The 16670-nt window shown below is 40.3% G+C and overlaps 1 protein-coding gene across 2 annotated transcripts in view; it reads left to right on the top strand.

Annotated features, from left to right (window-relative positions):
• The window catches only part of Lama4 (laminin subunit alpha 4), a 148957-nt gene that overhangs the window by 108825 nt on the left and 23462 nt on the right, over positions 1–16670 (top strand). For both annotated transcript variants that reach the window (XM_036169087.1, XM_036169086.1), the window contains exons 19-29: positions 85–264; positions 918–1063; positions 1485–1647; positions 2583–2716; positions 3138–3309; positions 6315–6446; positions 8236–8378; positions 10949–11087; positions 11508–11645; positions 14839–14972; positions 15816–15980. In XM_036169087.1, coding sequence (XP_036024980.1) covers positions 85–264; positions 918–1063; positions 1485–1647; positions 2583–2716; positions 3138–3309; positions 6315–6446; positions 8236–8378; positions 10949–11087; positions 11508–11645; positions 14839–14972; positions 15816–15980 — 1646 coding nt within the window. The remainder of the gene's footprint in view (positions 1–84; positions 265–917; positions 1064–1484; positions 1648–2582; positions 2717–3137; positions 3310–6314; positions 6447–8235; positions 8379–10948; positions 11088–11507; positions 11646–14838; positions 14973–15815; positions 15981–16670) is intronic.

The raw sequence follows: 16670 nt of genomic DNA, 5'->3' as shown, positions 1-16670 counted from the left end.
GTAGAGGTTCCTCCAGAAACTGTGGGAGAGCATTCTGCCCCCTTTTTTCAGAGCACTTTTAATGAACAATTTATATAATTCCAGATCCAAGTCTCCATGATGTTTGATGGCCAGTCGGCTGTTGAAGTGCACCCCAAAGTCAGCGTGGATGACCTGAAGGCCTTCACCTCCATCAGCTTGTACATGAAGCCTCCCACAAAGCAGCCAGAGCAGGCTGGGAGCGGGGCAGCAGACCAGTTTGTCCTCTACCTCGGAAGTAAAAACGTAAGCGCATAGCAGAGGGTTCAGCAGAGATAGTGTTGCCCTCTGCCTTGAACAAAGCTGTTGAAAAAAGCAAGCAAGCTTCCACTGTGATAGTGAGGGCCAGAAATCATTTTAATGGTGGGACACAAGCTGTGACTGAAGGGCAAGAGATTCCAGGAGTAAGGGGCATATTTTGGGGATTGCTTCCTAGCAGCATCTCATCACTAACTTGATTGAATCTGAACAAAGCATTTGAAAGGCCTTTGGAATAACTATAGCCTCTGTTTGTCATTGCTGAATCCTGTTTAAAAATGCATAAGGACTGGTTTTGTCAAGGTACAGGATCCCTACGCTAACCTGACAATGCTGGCACACTTCCAGTAGCCATCACATTCCCATAAGCCTCCAGTAGTTCTTCTCTCTCCTCACCCTCCACCAGTGTAGCAAGCCCTTAGAGATAGCACAGGGACAGCACACTCTGATGCAGACCCAGGGAGGGTGGAAACCAAGAACAGATGCCAGTCTAGCAGCAGCTTGGAGGGGCAATTAGGGCTGGAAGTTGCTTGTATGCAGCAGCTCTTTGGACCTGTAATTGTGCTTTGCAGAAACAAAACAGATGATACCATTTGTGTGGATTAAATTGATTTTATTGAAGTGACTTCTTGATCTTTCAGGCCAAAAAGGAGTACATGGGTCTTGCAATCAAAAATGATAACCTGGTATATGTTTATAACTTGGGGACCAAAGACGTGGAGATTCCCCTGGATTCCAAGCCTGTCAGCTCCTGGCCTGCTTACTTTAGTATTGTCAAGATTGAGAGGTAAGGCAAATCCATGACAAGCAGCTGATGTGCACATTTCCTAAGAAGTCTATTGAACACACACACACACACACACACACACGAGTCTTCTCATAGATGTGATGTGCATTTGTCTTACTCCTGTTCTTCCACTGTTCCCATATTCCTTCCCAAACACCTGAGTGAAATGTAAATACTAGAAAAAAAGATGGTTATTTCTAAACAGCAACCTGATTATCGGATGGTTTTACCTCGCTGTAAGTTAAATTTTAAAATTAAGATGTCTGTCTTTCTACTTTCCTTCAGTAGTGCATATTCTGTATTGTGCAACAGTATGCTACAATCAAACACCTATTTTTTTTTATGGAGTGACATTTTGACACAATGAATGTATTTTCTACAAATGGCCACGCTGAAGAGTGACCGCCCTTTCTGTCACCAGGGTAGGGAAACACGGAAAGGTGTTCTTGACAGTGCCCAGCCTCAGCAGCACAGCAGAAGAAAAGTTTATTAAGAAGGGGGAGGTTTCAGGAGATGACTCCTTGCTGGATCTGGTCCCCGAGGACACTGTGTTTTACGTTGGTGGGGTGCCTGCCAACTTCAAGGTAAGCTATACAGCTGGCTTAGTGCAAATCTGCTGTGGCTCTTTTATAAACCTCTAAACCCTAAATGACTGGGAGTGAGGAGTCGGGTACTACTTCAAGAGCTCGGTTCAATAGGTGGTAGAAATCTGGACCAGAATTTATCTGTTAGTCTGGTGTCTCAATCTGGTCTCTACTACCCATATTTTCAATGTCTGATACGTTCAAGTCACAGTAAATGCTTGAAGATTAACTAATATCACTTGGTAATTAAATGTCATTACAAAAAATATGTATTACAGAAAACTGTAATTTTGTAATGACATTTTGTAATGTCATAATGTAAAGGTAATAAATAGTACTCCCAGGTAAGAATTAGTATTCTCTACTACTAGAATGTTTGTGCCCTAGAATGCCACTGGCTTGGATCTAGATTTCAGCATTGCACATGGCAGCTTCAAATACTGTTACCTGAAATATGCAAGCACAATATAAAACATAGAAGATGAGAAAGGGTAAGATCTAAGGGAGAATATGAGACCTGATGAAGAGTGGGTAAAGGAGGGGCCCAAGAGATGAGAAGTCGATATTGGGCCTTCCATTCGAGGACTGTTGCTTACAGTTGTGGGCACATTGTTGACCCTCTCTTGACAATTATCCTACCTTTGTATGAGACCAGGAATACCCACTTCACAGAATTGGTGTGACAATGGTTTTCACTGTGAATTTGTTATTAAGGTATGTAGTATACACAGTCCATAGCCAGTCAACACCCATTCTCCACAAAGATATGTGAAACTGACAAATCACTGTTTACATAAGTGACCTGGCATACTGAAGCAAGCTCTGGTACGGAAGAGATGTTCATGTCAGTGGATGGGTCCCTCTGATGCCCTGTTCCAAAGTGTCCGTGTGCAACATGACTATGGGGTAATTGATTTCATCTCTCTGTCGCACAGCTCCCTGCCAGCTTAAACCTGCCCAGCTACTCAGGCTGCCTAGAACTGGCCACTCTGAACAATGACGTGATCAGTCTGTACAACTTCAAGCACATCTATAATATGGATCCGTCTAAGTCAGTGCCCTGTGCCAGGTAAGAGACTGTTAGGAGCTTGAACACCTTCAATAGTCAGGCACGGGCAGTGGACAGGAAAAAGTAGTATGTGTGAAGCTGTGTGAGTGTCAGGCCTGCAAAATGTTCTGTTTTCCTCTGCCACAGATGAGCATGCACACCATTAAAATTAATTTTTCTTTTTCCTTTTGAATTTGATTTAGGATTCTAAGGTCAGGGGTTTCCTAGAATATTTCAACTATCCTAGTATAGGATGGAGAAGAAACTCATTTAAAACAGTCCATTTGATTCATCTATAAATATTTTATCTTCCCGTGGACAACAGGGCTTCACTTACATGCCACCAGGACAACAGAAGATATTCTAAAAATGGGTTCACAGGTCTCACTTGAGAAGGGTAACCAAATCTGTAGCATCCGTGTGACCCTGTGTTCCATTTCAGGGATAAGCTGGCCTTCACTCAGAGTCGGGCTGCCAGCTACTTCTTCGACGGCTCCAGTTATGCTGTGGTGAGGGACATCACAAGGAGAGGGAAATTTGGCCAGGTGACTCGTTTTGACATCGAAGTTCGAACACCAGCTGACAACGGCCTCGTGCTTCTGATGGTCAACGGGGTAGGTAAACATGGAAGTCTTACTTACTCCACGGTGTTTCCTTTGCTCTCCTCTATTAATTTTTCCAGGACCCTCCCCCCCACCGGGCTGGTGCACCATGCCATCAAAATGAATATCTAGTCTAAAAAGGAAAATTGGATTTATTTTTCTCCAGGGAAGTTCTGACAGCATTAAATAAAAGCAGTCCTGAGAGGCACTTCTCCACACTTCAATATATATATACCCTTTCATAATAAAAAAAAAACTTGAAAAAAAGCTCAGCACTAAGATCTGGTCTATATTAAGATATTTCTCCTTGTAATTAATATGTATGTGGCAAATGCAGGCATAAGCATGTTGTGAAACACTCAAAAGTCATAAGAAAATCAATGAAAAATATTAAATAAATTTTTTAATTAATATAAATATATGTTAATTAAATATAAATATATAAATGTAAATATAAAAATCTAAATATAAATATTTATTTTAAATAAAATGGAATTTATTTTCATTTACTAATAATATAGAAACCTAAACTTGCTAAAAATATCTTATTAATAGTAACAATGTTAGTGAGAAAGATGTAATATAGTGTACTGTTCCTCAATTTCTTTTTCTACTCTTTGTGATACAGTGATTCAAAAATGACATCCTAACCCCAGTTTTTATCGTTACTGTTTTATTGGCTATCAAAACTAGGTAGAATTCCTTCCCAAATAAAATGTAATTACATATATATGGCATATATTATTAGCTGTACCTACTAAATCACACACATTTTTAAATTTCATGCTCCACCTGGCCCAGGTAATCTTTCTGACTTGCCTGATTCATTTTCTGCCCCATGTCAGTTCCTCTGAGCAAATCAGATACTATATTACCTTGTAAACTTTAATAAAATTGCTCCAAGCCACTAAACGACTTCTTTGAAAGATTTTTAAAACAGATTAGAAATCTTTTCTCATAAAAAAACTTTGAAAGTACAGGTATGACTTAACACCGTGACCAGAAACTGGAGCTTTCCACAAGCTGATACGGTCACTCAATTGTGCTGCGATTTTCTGTGGACATATAAAACTGCTGCTGCTGCTGAAAAATCAATATATATTCCAAAGATGGAAAAAATAGTACAGATGTAAAAGATGGGAGAGAGTTTACAAAAAAAAAAAAAACACTAATTGTACCAACTAATGGGAGTTACTGTGGCATTTCCACACCTGCACAAACCAGACATGGGTTGTCTTTACCCACCGTTCCTGGTACCACTCTCCCCTCCGTTCTCTCCCCCTCTCTAGAGCCTGAGTGTTCCAAAATAAGAGTTTTTGATAGATAGTACATTTACATTGTTTTCATCACCAAAATCATTTAACAACAGAAAAACACATCCCCAAAATGTTTTCAGACACCATTTTTATCTATAGTATACTTTCTGAGAAAGAGAGGAAGGAGAGAAGGAAGGGAGGGAGGGAGGGAGGGAAGGAGGGAGAGAGAGAGAGAGAGAGAGAGAGAGAGAGAGAGAGAGAGAATGCTACTTTCTCATCCATGGTATAATTCCCTTTATCTTGAGGTGGCATATTTAACTCTGGTTTTTGAAATAGCCAGGTTTCATGCTACTGAAAGATATTTGTCATCACATATAAAGTTCAACAATTTAAAACAACACATTTCATAACAAAGAAAATATCTTTTAAAGTATTGTCAAAACTTCACAGGAAGTAACCAGCAGACACCTACCTGCCCCAAAATATTTTCATATCACTCCACATCTCAGTACAAAATGATTGTCAAAATTCTATTTTTTTAAGTCATATAACCTATAAACCCCCACAGATAGGCCCAAAGAGGACACCTTGGGCCCTTCAATTCAGGAAGCCTCACCAGCCATGTGAAATCTATGAAAGTCTGGTACAACCATGAAATGAAGACACAGGATCAATAGTCTATATCAAAGATTGCTTTCTATATTTAGGTTGGGTTTTGGGCTTTTGATTTTTTTTCTGGTGGGTTGTTTTGGTTTGGTTTGGTTTGGATTGGTTTGGTTTGGTTTGGTTTGGTTTGGTATGGTTTGGTTTGGTTTGGTTTTTCAAGACAGGGTTTCCCTGTGTAGCCCTGGCTGTCCTGGAACTCACTTTGTAGACCAGGCTTCCCTAGAACTCACAGAGATCCACCTGCCTCTGTTACCTGAATGCTGGGATTAAAGGTGTGTGCCACCACGCCCAGAATATTTCAGATTTTTTTAATTAACATAAATAAAAATTAAAACCTTTTCCCTCAACCTTAAGAGATTGTTCCCCATGTCAAGAAATACACAAACTCCATTCAAGAGATCACTTTAGAATGAAGACTTTACAATGATACTTTATTTTCCAAATTCATTCAATTCTTGTATCTATGAACCATCTTCTGAAATGAGAAAACCCAGCCAGCAAGTTATTTGACAGTTGCTGAATTATTTCTATTCTTTAACATCATCTGACCCAAGTTCATTCTAATTCTGTCTTCATTTATCCAAATCTATTCGCTCAATACAGAAATGACCTTCTTTTGCCTATATCCATATTTGTTGGCACTTTGGAGGAACTCTTTAGCCTACTTCGAAATGACTTTTCAGTATTACCAATTTTCATCCTTAAATAAATACATTTGCATCTTTGGGGCTATTATATTTTCAAAAGTTGCTTAACAACAAGGCAGTTGAAAAAACATGGTATATTCTACTTTGTCTTGAAGAATTTAAGGTCAATATTGTGACTTGTTTTTCCATGCAGTTGTTTGTAGGGTAACATAAAAACAAAAGAAGATAGGTATTTCAAATTTTACAAAAATATCAGTGCTTTTATTAACATGTAAGAAGTAAGTGCTGATGGAGACATAATTGTCATTTTACTTATAAGAATTTCATGAGACTAATTTTCAAGGAATTCCATTAATAAAGAATTGTAATGTCATTTCTCAAATTCAACTAAATCTGACTATTTCATAAGAGTGGATGCTCCTATCTTATGTTTTTTTTCTCTCTCCAGAGCATGTTTTTCAGCCTAGAAATGCGCAACGGCTACCTACATGTGTTCTATGACTTTGGATTCAGCAACGGCCCTGTGCATCTTGAGGACACATTGAAAAAAGCCCAGATTAATGACGCAAAATACCATGAGGTACAGTCATTGTACTTTGGATGGGTTTGGGTTTTAACACTTAGACCAGGTGGCCAAATGTAGTGAGTAGGATAATAAATTAATATACCCACATCTGGAAAACAATTCATGTGCCCTCTCATCTACCCACCCCAGGAAAACACATGTTGAAATTTCTAACAAAAGAGTCACTGGAAGTTCCCTTTTCCTTAAAAGGAGTTCATAGACCAAAAGTATCTTTGTTAATCTTAAATGTCTTGATTATAAAAGCAGACTGACAAAATACTGTGTGTGTGTGTGTGTGTGTGTGTGTGTGTGTGTGTGTGTGTTGAACACATTAGAATGCAGCTACAAAGCCCTTATTACTTATATTTTGAGCCTCATTAATAGAAGGAGGTTATATAAGTAAATATAGAATTTTCTCTTGAACTTGTTCTCTAGAATATAGAAATGCCTAGTGATTTTCCTCATGAAGAGGATCCCAAAAGTATGTTTGTTAGTCTTAAACCATTTTATGGTCTGTTGAAAATGCCCTTCATCTACATCTTCAACAACTTTAAATATATAATTTAGTAAGTCATATAAAAGATGTAATATCTTTAAAGTTGAACACAGATGCAGTTGCTAGTTAGCCGTTTTTCCCTTTTCAGTTCAGTGTCCAGAGGCTTTCAATAAAAGAACTCAACTGTGTGTTTAACTGACATTTTGGCAGATTCACTAGAACTGCCCACTGTCTTTTAAACAATAATTTCATATTTATTTATGCAAATCTAGTAATTCAAAATAATACAGAAATGGTACCCAAAACTGACACGTTGGTAGCATGCACTCTACAATTCAGAAAGCACCTGCTTAAGCACATAATGGTGCTGCCCAGGGGCTAGAGGGACTGGAAAGTGAGGAGTTGCCCAATGTGTAAACAGTTTTTGCTGTGGTAGATGAATAAATTTTAGAGATCTGCTAAATAACATGATGCTAGTACAAATACCAATTATTAGAATTTGTTGCTGAACATGTAGTTCAGTGATGGAGCACTGTCCTGGGCAAATGACAGGCTTGCTATTTTAAACACTTGTGCAGGGAGAGTCATGCACATCCATGCACCCACATAAGACCTGGGTTCCATTCCCAGCACCACAAAAGAAAATACTTTCAGTTAAGAGGACAGATCTTATCATGTATGTGTTAGAGAGAGAGTGAGTGTGTGTGTGTGTGTGTGTGTGTGTGTGTGAGAGAGAGAGAGAGAGAGAGAGAGAGAGAGAGAGAGAGAGAGAGAGAGAGAGGGAGAGACCCTACAATGGGAGTGCAATGAAGCCATGAAATTTTAAGAAATATTAGATATTGTTAACTTGATTGGGCTGGTGATATAGTGGGTGTTTTCATGTGTCTAAACTTAACAAATTATATAACCTGTTTAAATATGGGCAATTTTGTAATCAGTGATACCTTAACCAAGCATTTTTAAATTTTTTAAAGAAGATAGATGCTTTTAAGTTCTTTGTAGATCCCCTCAGAAGAGGCAGGAGAAAACAAACAAACAAACAAAAATAACAGGACTCCTAGAAAAATTTAGCCTGGGTTAGTTCTTTTCCCAGAAAGGGCTGGATCCTTCCCTCAGAAATATAAACTGCTAGTTCACATCACATAAAACCATAGTTTTCGTAACGTGAATAAGAGGAAAAACCTATTCCCTATCTTATGAACAAGGAAGAACACAGGTGGTTAAAAGCAGGATAGTTAAAATATACTAAAATTTTATTTTAAAAAAACCTAATTGTTAAACAGGCTTACAATGCCTTATTTCTTCCAGATCTCAATCATTTACCACAACGACAAGAAAATGATTTTGGTGGTGGACAGACGGCATGTCAAGAGCATGGATAATGAAAAGAAGAAAATACCTTTCACAGACATCTACATTGGAGGGGCCCCCCAAGAAGTTTTACAGTCCAGGTACAGCCCTTTCATTACACAGCTTTCCACGGATCATAATCAACTGATGAGTTTTCAATACCCAGGAGAGGTCTGATGAGAGGCTTGAGCATCCTTGCTCACTATTTTTACACACCTGCACAGGTATGGATAAACATATCCGTGGACCTGCAGGCCCCCTGCAGCCAACCCTTTGACCTCCTTAAATCAGCATCTCCTGTGTGTAATTTACAGATTTCATTAATAGGACATTATTTTAGAGCACAGTCTCCTACAGTATTTCTCAAGGAGAGGAGGAGGAGAGCATAACGTATCATGTGAAGATGAAACGGCATGTATACTTTTACTTTTCATTTAGTCTTGGAACTTATTTTGAACTCTTCAGTTGTGACTGACCACATGTACATTCTGGAGGGTATACCAGAGGCCATGGTTTGTGTGCACTGACACACTGTTCGAGTGAATTCAAAAATTCAGCTCTTACTGTGCATTAAGTTCATAGAAACAGAGCTAGAGAGATAGATCAGTGGTTAAGAGCACTGGCTGCTCTTCCAGAAGACCTGGATTTGATTCCCCATCCCTACACAGCAGCTCACAACCATCTGTAACTCCAGTTCCAAGGGGATCCAACACCCTCTTCTGGCCTCCATGATCCATGCACATGGTGCATAGACATACACACAGGCAAAATACCCATACATAAAAAATTGAAAAAAGTAAATCTCAAAATAAATAAATCCATAGAAACAAATCCTTAAAGCTTAAAAGCAACTTTGAGATAATCTTGCATAGTGGTTCCTGTTAGAGTAACCTGGAAAGTGTTATTCACAAAGCCACTTGCTTTTTTAAAATTCAGACGGCTCTGAAGCCAGGCCCCAGCATTTAAAACGGGGGAAAAATCCCCAACTCAAGTGAGAGCTGGTAGAATCCACCCCTCATCTAACAGAAACACCTTTCTCTGATAGCATTCAATCTTCTGAGTAAATATAGTGCTGTGTGAATGATTGCCTCAGAAGGCAGTGTGTGTGTGTGTGTGTGTGTGTGTGTGTGTGTGTGTGTGTGTGTAAGATTTCAATTGTTATAAAGTTCTCATTTATTTTGAGTCAAATCCTTTTGTGTTGCAAAGTATCATATCTAAAGAAGGCTCCCCAAGTTTTTTTTCAAACTAAACTCCCTCTCGAATCCTCCACCCGTGTCCTGTGGGACCTGTGACCACTGTCTGCCTGCTGGGTAGCACAGCCCTCCAGCTCTGACCTGGGAGGGAAGAACACAGCAGAGCCATTTGTCATACTTAACCCACTGTGCTTTGGTCCAAACCAAATTCATCCATTCAGGACCAAATGACATGGTCTTGGGCACCTCCTACATGCCAGGAAAGACAGGGACAAAGAGTGGAGTGCCATCCCTGATCAGAAAAATAAAACCTTTCTTACTTTCACTTTTTAATGAAAATAGTTTTTTTCATGCAATATATTGTGGTAGTTTCCCATCTCTTTCCTCCTCCCAAATCCTCCCCACCTCCCTTCCCACCCAGACCCTTTCTGTCTCTTGTTAGAAAACAAACAGGCTTCTAAGGAATAATAATAAAATAAGATAAAACAAAAACAAACAAATCACAATAGGACAAAATGACCAAACAAGAAAAAGGCCAAAGAAAAAGCACAAGAAACACATATAGATGCAGACACACATGTTGGCACACACAGAAATCCCCTAAAAATCACAAAACTGTAAACTGTGATATAGAGAGAGATACTTTCAAAGCACCTGTGAAGGTTTTTTTTTTGTTTGTTTTGGGTTTTTTTGTTGTTGTTGTTGTTGTTTTTAAGTGCCCTGAGTTAACATTATGAAACAAAGAACCTCCAGCAATGTTACTGAATTCATTTTGTGTTGGCCATATACTGCTGGGCATGGAGCCTTCCCTTAATAGTGGTTTGTATCCCCAATGAAACTAATTTTTCACTTGCCAGTGGCTATCAACTGGAGATGGCTTCTGGGTTAGGGGTGAGAGCTTGTGCCCATGTCTCCTTTCAGCTCTAGGAGCCCATCTGGTGCAGACCTGTGCATGCCCTGGGACCCAGCAGTCTGACATTCTCTAAGACCCACCTCTAGCTTCCCTTGATTAGAATACGCTATAAATAAGGCCAAACCCATTAGTAGATGGCTGAAAACCCGAGTTCAAATCCTAACTTGGTATTTATGATGTAAGAGGATAAATTTGCTTTTGTGATTTCTATAAAATTTCCAGTAGCCGAGTATTTTTTTATCTGTAACACATCAGTTCAATCTCAAGACTCTATTAAAAAAATACTAACATTTCCATCTATGTCACTTGATTGTTATAAAGATAGCAATTGATAATGTAAGTTAAAACTTTTTGAGAACTTATAAAGAGGTAAGCAAGTTGTCTTGACTTGGAGCTCAGTCTGCTCCACATGAGGGTTTGACACAGCCGTGTGTTTATCCGAAACAAGCATGAGACCGGGAATGGTTTTAAAGGCACTAGGATTGTAAGTAAGCAGAGCTCTAGTATTTATGCCGTGTAGCTTACCAGCACAGCTATGCCAGTGAGGACTGATTTCCTTTTCCAGGGCCCTAAGAGCACATCTTCCCCTAGATATCAACTTCAGGGGATGCATGAAGGGTTTCCAGTTCCAAAAGAAAGATTTCAATTTACTGGAGCAGACAGAAACCCTAGGAGTTGGTTATGGATGCCCAGAAGACTCTCTGGTAAGTACCATTCAGTCAAGAGCTTTTTCCCAGGTAAACATCGCACTTTCTACAGCTAGATCAACCCTTTTCTGCTTCTCCGGGTGCCTCTCTGCTGCCAGGAGAAGGAAAACTCATTAAACTAGAAGGGCTTGTGGGACTCCCCTGTCACCTGTACGGCTGCTCCAGTTTCCAGTGGGTGGGGCATCCAAAGCCCAGAGAGGCTACTCAAATGCTATTGGTCACTCAGGTGTAAGAAATGGGGGAGCTGAAACCCAGCTGCTGTAGGAACACAGGAGGAAAGCTAGCAGGCCTGAATTCCAGCAAAAACAAACCGGAAACACAAACAGCTTACACAGCAGGCGAGGCTCTTTGTATACGAAAACTGACACACATGTTCCACAGTTACCAAAAGCACTGTATTTCCCTTTCCTCATACAGATATCTCGCAGAGCATATTTCAACGGGCAAAGTTTTATTGCTTCAGTTCAGAAAATATCTTTCTTTGATGGCTTTGAAGGAGGTTTCAATTTCCGAACGCTGCAGCCAAATGGGTTACTGTTCTACTATGCTGCAGGGGTAAGTACTTGCTTCCCTCTGAGGACACTTGGTGTAGCTGCTTTGTCTATCAGAAAACAAGTTTTATGCATGTTAAAAGTGAATTTTTTTAATTCAGATTTTGACTCACAAATACACAGAGACTATCAGATGCTAAATATGTAATACACATATTTTAAATATAATTATCTTAATACTTTGAGAATGTTATACGATGTATTTGATCATAGTCACACACACACACACACACACACATTCCTTCCCCTAACTCTTCCTGTTTCATCCCACCTCCCTCCCCACCCCCAACCAGTGTCCTCTTTTTAATATATATAAAACCATTCAAGTCCAAGTCCATTTTGTGCTGCCCATGTACTCCTGGGTATGAGGCCATCCACTGGAACATTGACCTACCAGAGGCCATACCTTTAAAGAAAATGGACTCCCTCCTGGAGAAGCCATCAACAGACCACACCTCCTCAGTTCGGATGGGGTTCATGAACCCCTTCCTCTCATGCTAGAATGTTGACTGGCTTGATGTTTTGCAGGCCCTGTTAAGGCAATCACAGGTGCCATGAGCTCATGAGTGTAGATAACACTTTGACTTCAGACTTCCCCAACCTCTGGCTCCTACAGTGTTTCCCTCCCCCTCCCTCAATGGTCCAGGAGCCTCATGGGGAGGGGAGTGACACAATTGTCCCATGAACTTACATTCTGAACACTTTGACTAGTTGTGAGTTTCTGAGTTAACTGCCCTCCACTGCACAAAGAAACTTCTCTGAGGACATCTGAGAACCATAATAACTTATGGGTATTGAGATAAGAATTCAGAGGGCAGTTAGATGATACTATGTCTGTTTAGCTGAGCGATAATGGTAAGTTCACTGCTGGGGCCAGTGAGCTACCCAGACATAGGTTCTCGGCCAGATTGACCATAGTAGACGTGTGTTTCCTTCTATGGCGCAGGCCTTAAATCCCGCCAAAAAGCAGTTGGTTGCCTCCATAACATGCAGCCACTTTTGCAACCACAGACATATCTTAGCATGGCATTCCATTCTGCCCCTCGGGAGCTGATGGGCAGAATTCAAAGAATCTATCGACTCAATTGTGAAAAATTCCATCTTTATTTTCTCCAGCTGAAATAACATTCTCTTCTATTTTTAATATGGCAACAAACCACAGTAGTGCTAGCAGTACCTCTAACTCTGTCACTCAGTGACATTACACGTTTTTCACTTGACATTGCAGTTGGCACAGACATTTGAAAATATCATTTTTGTTCATGTCTGCTAGTCTCAAAATATAGAAGCTGTCAGGACTATTAAATCTATTATTTAATGTCTTTATAAGGAAGACTATTACCATATATCACCACTTCCTTGTTTTACCATCTCGAGACCAATATTTCAATGTACTAGATATCCTTCCTATTCATGTGTATTTTGTCTTAAACATTTTAGGATATTGCTTCATGAAGGAAACCACATATATTCACAACCTGTCCAAAGTACCCATGGCACCATAATGACAATAGCTTCTGCATTATTTACACGTTAGAAAGAAGTTTGTGATTTAATGTCTACATTAGAAAGAAGTTACACTCTTCTTTGCCTTTGGATTTACAACAGCTTACAAAACTTTTGTCAAAAAGCTGGGTATGTGGCTCAGTGGCAGAGCAGTGGCCTAACATGCACGAAGCCCTGGTTCAATCTTCATTTCCATGAAAACAAATAAGATCTGTAGAGGTTTGGCGAAGCTAAGATTCAGCTGCAGTATCTCTGCCTTATTATATAAATTTTGCTTTTTACAGATACCTGTATCTGTCATCTTTGTTTGTATATAGTGGGAGAGTTAACATGTGCATATACATATGTGTGCTTGTGCATGTGGAGGCCAAAGGACAGCCTTGGGTATCATTCTTCCTCAAGTACCATCCACCTGGGGCTTGTTTTGTTTTGTTTTTGAGGAGTCTCAGTGGCAGTGTAGCCAGTGAGCTCCAGAGTCTCCATCTCCCCAATGCTTGGATTACAAGTGTGTGCCACCATGCCCGGCTCTTTACATGGGCTATGGGGATCAAATGGGGTCCCCATGCTTGTACAACAAGCTCTTTGTAGACTGCAATATCCCCCTAGCTCTGCCACTTATTTTCAACGTAATTTAAATCAGTAGCACCTTACAGAAAGCATTTTGTAGAACTTTTGCCCTCAAAGCTTGCCTCCAATCACCCTGGTTCTTTAATCATTTTCTGTTACAGCCAGCTGTTTTTGTATGCAGTTGGGGTTTGTGGACAGGCAGCTGACTTTAGAAGTCAGTGTGCATGCAAAGAAAGGGAAACGTTATCATTCACCAATGTTTTAAAATAAGCAGTATGCAAATTCAGAAAAGAAGTAATTTCTGCTTCTCGAAAGGTCTCTTCTATCTCAATGTATCAAATAAGTGAAGCGTTTAAAAAAACATACTAGTGAATTAACTCCAGCTCCTTCATCTAGCTACGTCCTCCAGGAGGCTGAAATATTCTCTTTTAAAGGGATCACATGAGACTGATTTGGTAGAAATGCTTAGGCCAGGAAAGTCATTGAGACTAAGCCATCTCTTGGCATGACAAAATCACCAAAGAAGTTTCAGTTCAAAATATGGGAGTATCTTTTTTCCCAGTGAACTCTGTGTGTGTGTGAGAGAGAGAGAGACAGAGACAGAGACAGAGACAGAGAGACAGAGGGAGACAGAGAGAGAGACAGAGTGAGAATACAAGTATATTCCTCCCATGTGTTGAGGTCAAAGCACAACTCTCAGGCATGAGTTCTCACCTTCCACCCCCGTGTTTGGAGGTAGCAGGATCCCCCTTGCTTTTGACACTTCCATGTGGACTCCAGGTTGCAACACTCCTGTCTACACTTCCTATCTCACTACAGTAGTACCGTATTACAGACGCATGCAACTGGATCCAGTTTTTACAGGGATTCTGGGGTTCTGAATTTAGGTTATTGGACTTTTCAGGGCAAGCACATTTACCTACTGAGTCAGCCCTGAAACACGTCTACTTTTATAAGCATCATTAACACAGGCAGAAGTGTTTTAATTGTTGCTATTCACAGAAATTATCCTACTGGCCAATTTTCTGCTCACTGGTATTAAGCAATACCATGAGGTGACTTTTGAAAACATGTCCAGTTTTTATCCTGAGATTCCCACTTAAATGCATGTGCTTGTATTTCAGTCTGATGTGTTTTCCATCTCACTGGACAATGGGACTGTCGTCATGGATGTAAAGGGCGTCAAGGTTAAGTCAGCAGACAAGCAGTACCACGATGGACTGCCCCACTTCGTCATTGCCTCCATCTCACCCATGAGGTATATAGCTCCTCCCTTTCTCTACCTCCCACCAGGACCTTAATTTGCAGGGTACGCTCCTGTCAAATGTCAGTGCTACCCCTAAGCCTTTCTAGTGTTCCACAAAAGTGGGGGAAGGAACAGCTTGCCTTCTTCCCAAAAGGATGCCATTCATATTCAAGAGATACCAAAGAAACCATCAGAAAGTTGCTTAATGAATGCAGACTCTTTGGTGGTGGAGGGGGTCAATATGAAGATCAGTTTCCATCTCTGCTCTGGCAGTGCATACTTGGTGAATGGAGTATGGCACAGAGAAGGGGTTCAGCAAACCCTGGCTGTGTTCTGATTTGGGACCTAAACAGTAAAGGATGTTACATTTATGACCCCATTTTAAGAGCTCTGACTTCATCTTTAAAATCTGTATTACTGAATTTCTTTTTCATAAAACAAAATATTTTGGAGTAAGAAGTAAGCCTCTGATGAAGACAGCCACTGCCCTGTCTCCTTGTATAGAACACCCCCATCAAAAGCAAATGGTGGTACAGTTTCTGTAGACTCTGTTTCCAGTGACCAGCCCCAGTGTGCTGTGCAAGGAAACTGGCCTCGCATAAATGTGATGATTGCCAGAGGTGTGCTCTGGTTCCCCCTACAAAACTCTCACCGTGGAGACTTAAATTCCAACCTTGGTTTGGAGAGCCTTTCTTGCACACGGGCGTATTTAGCCATTTCCTCCTGGGCCTCCTGAGGAATCTGTCTTTTCATTAAGAAGAGCTGCCATTTCGCCCCTGTGAGAAAGCCTGCCTGTCTGGTGAAACGTAGCATTGGGGTAAAATGTGCTGTGTGTGAAGACTCTTTCCTTTGCAGATACGAACTGATAGTAGACAAAAGCCGACTTGGGAGTAAGAATCCTACCAAAGAGAAAGCAGAACAGACTCAAGCCAGCGAGAAGAAGTTCTACTTTGGAGGCTCACCCATAAGTCCCCAGTATGCTAATTTCACCGGATGCATAAGCAATGCCTACTTTACCAGGTATGCTCTTTTTCCACCCACGAATATGTCTGATTGATAATGATCAATACCGTAGTGAAATGTTTACATTAGTAAAATAGATAACTATGAACCTGACAGTCCTTAGCAGCTAGTCATGAAAAGTTCATGTGCTTGAGCAACTGATGTACTTGGGTGTGTAAGTCTCTTGCTCTTTAATTCCCACATTGCTGTGGCTAAGCAAGCTTTCATTTCTTCACCTGCAAAACATAGATAACAAGAACACCTGCTTGGTAGGCTTGTCATAGAAATATATGAGACAATACATATTAAGGTACCTTGTACAGCACCTGGTGTATAACAAGCTATAAATATGATACAGTTCTTTTCGTGCTGGCTATTAATAGTAAACTATAGATAAGCATACCAAAATCCTTGTTCAGAGTTTAAGGTCTTCTTAATGTAATGCCTGACTTTAAACAAAGCCACTGGTCAAGATCCTTAAGAGACAACAGAGGCTCTGGGGATACAAGAACAAGCAAGGGAGAAACTGAACACAGACGAAGAGACACAGGTATAGTCCTAGACATCCAGAGTCTAGAAGAAAAGACACCTGTCGGTCAGAATGTGGAGTGCCAGAAAGTAGTGTTAGTTGACAGAATGGTAATTGTAGGATTCCTGTTAAACTCAAGATGATGTATATACGTACATTTCCACTGCCATAGGTTTTTG

The sequence above is a fragment of the Onychomys torridus genome, chromosome 19 (genome assembly GCF_903995425.1).
Source record: "Onychomys torridus chromosome 19, mOncTor1.1, whole genome shotgun sequence".
Lineage (NCBI taxonomy): Eukaryota > Metazoa > Chordata > Mammalia > Rodentia > Cricetidae > Onychomys > Onychomys torridus.
This window is presented reverse-complemented; position numbering and strand designations above follow the sequence as displayed.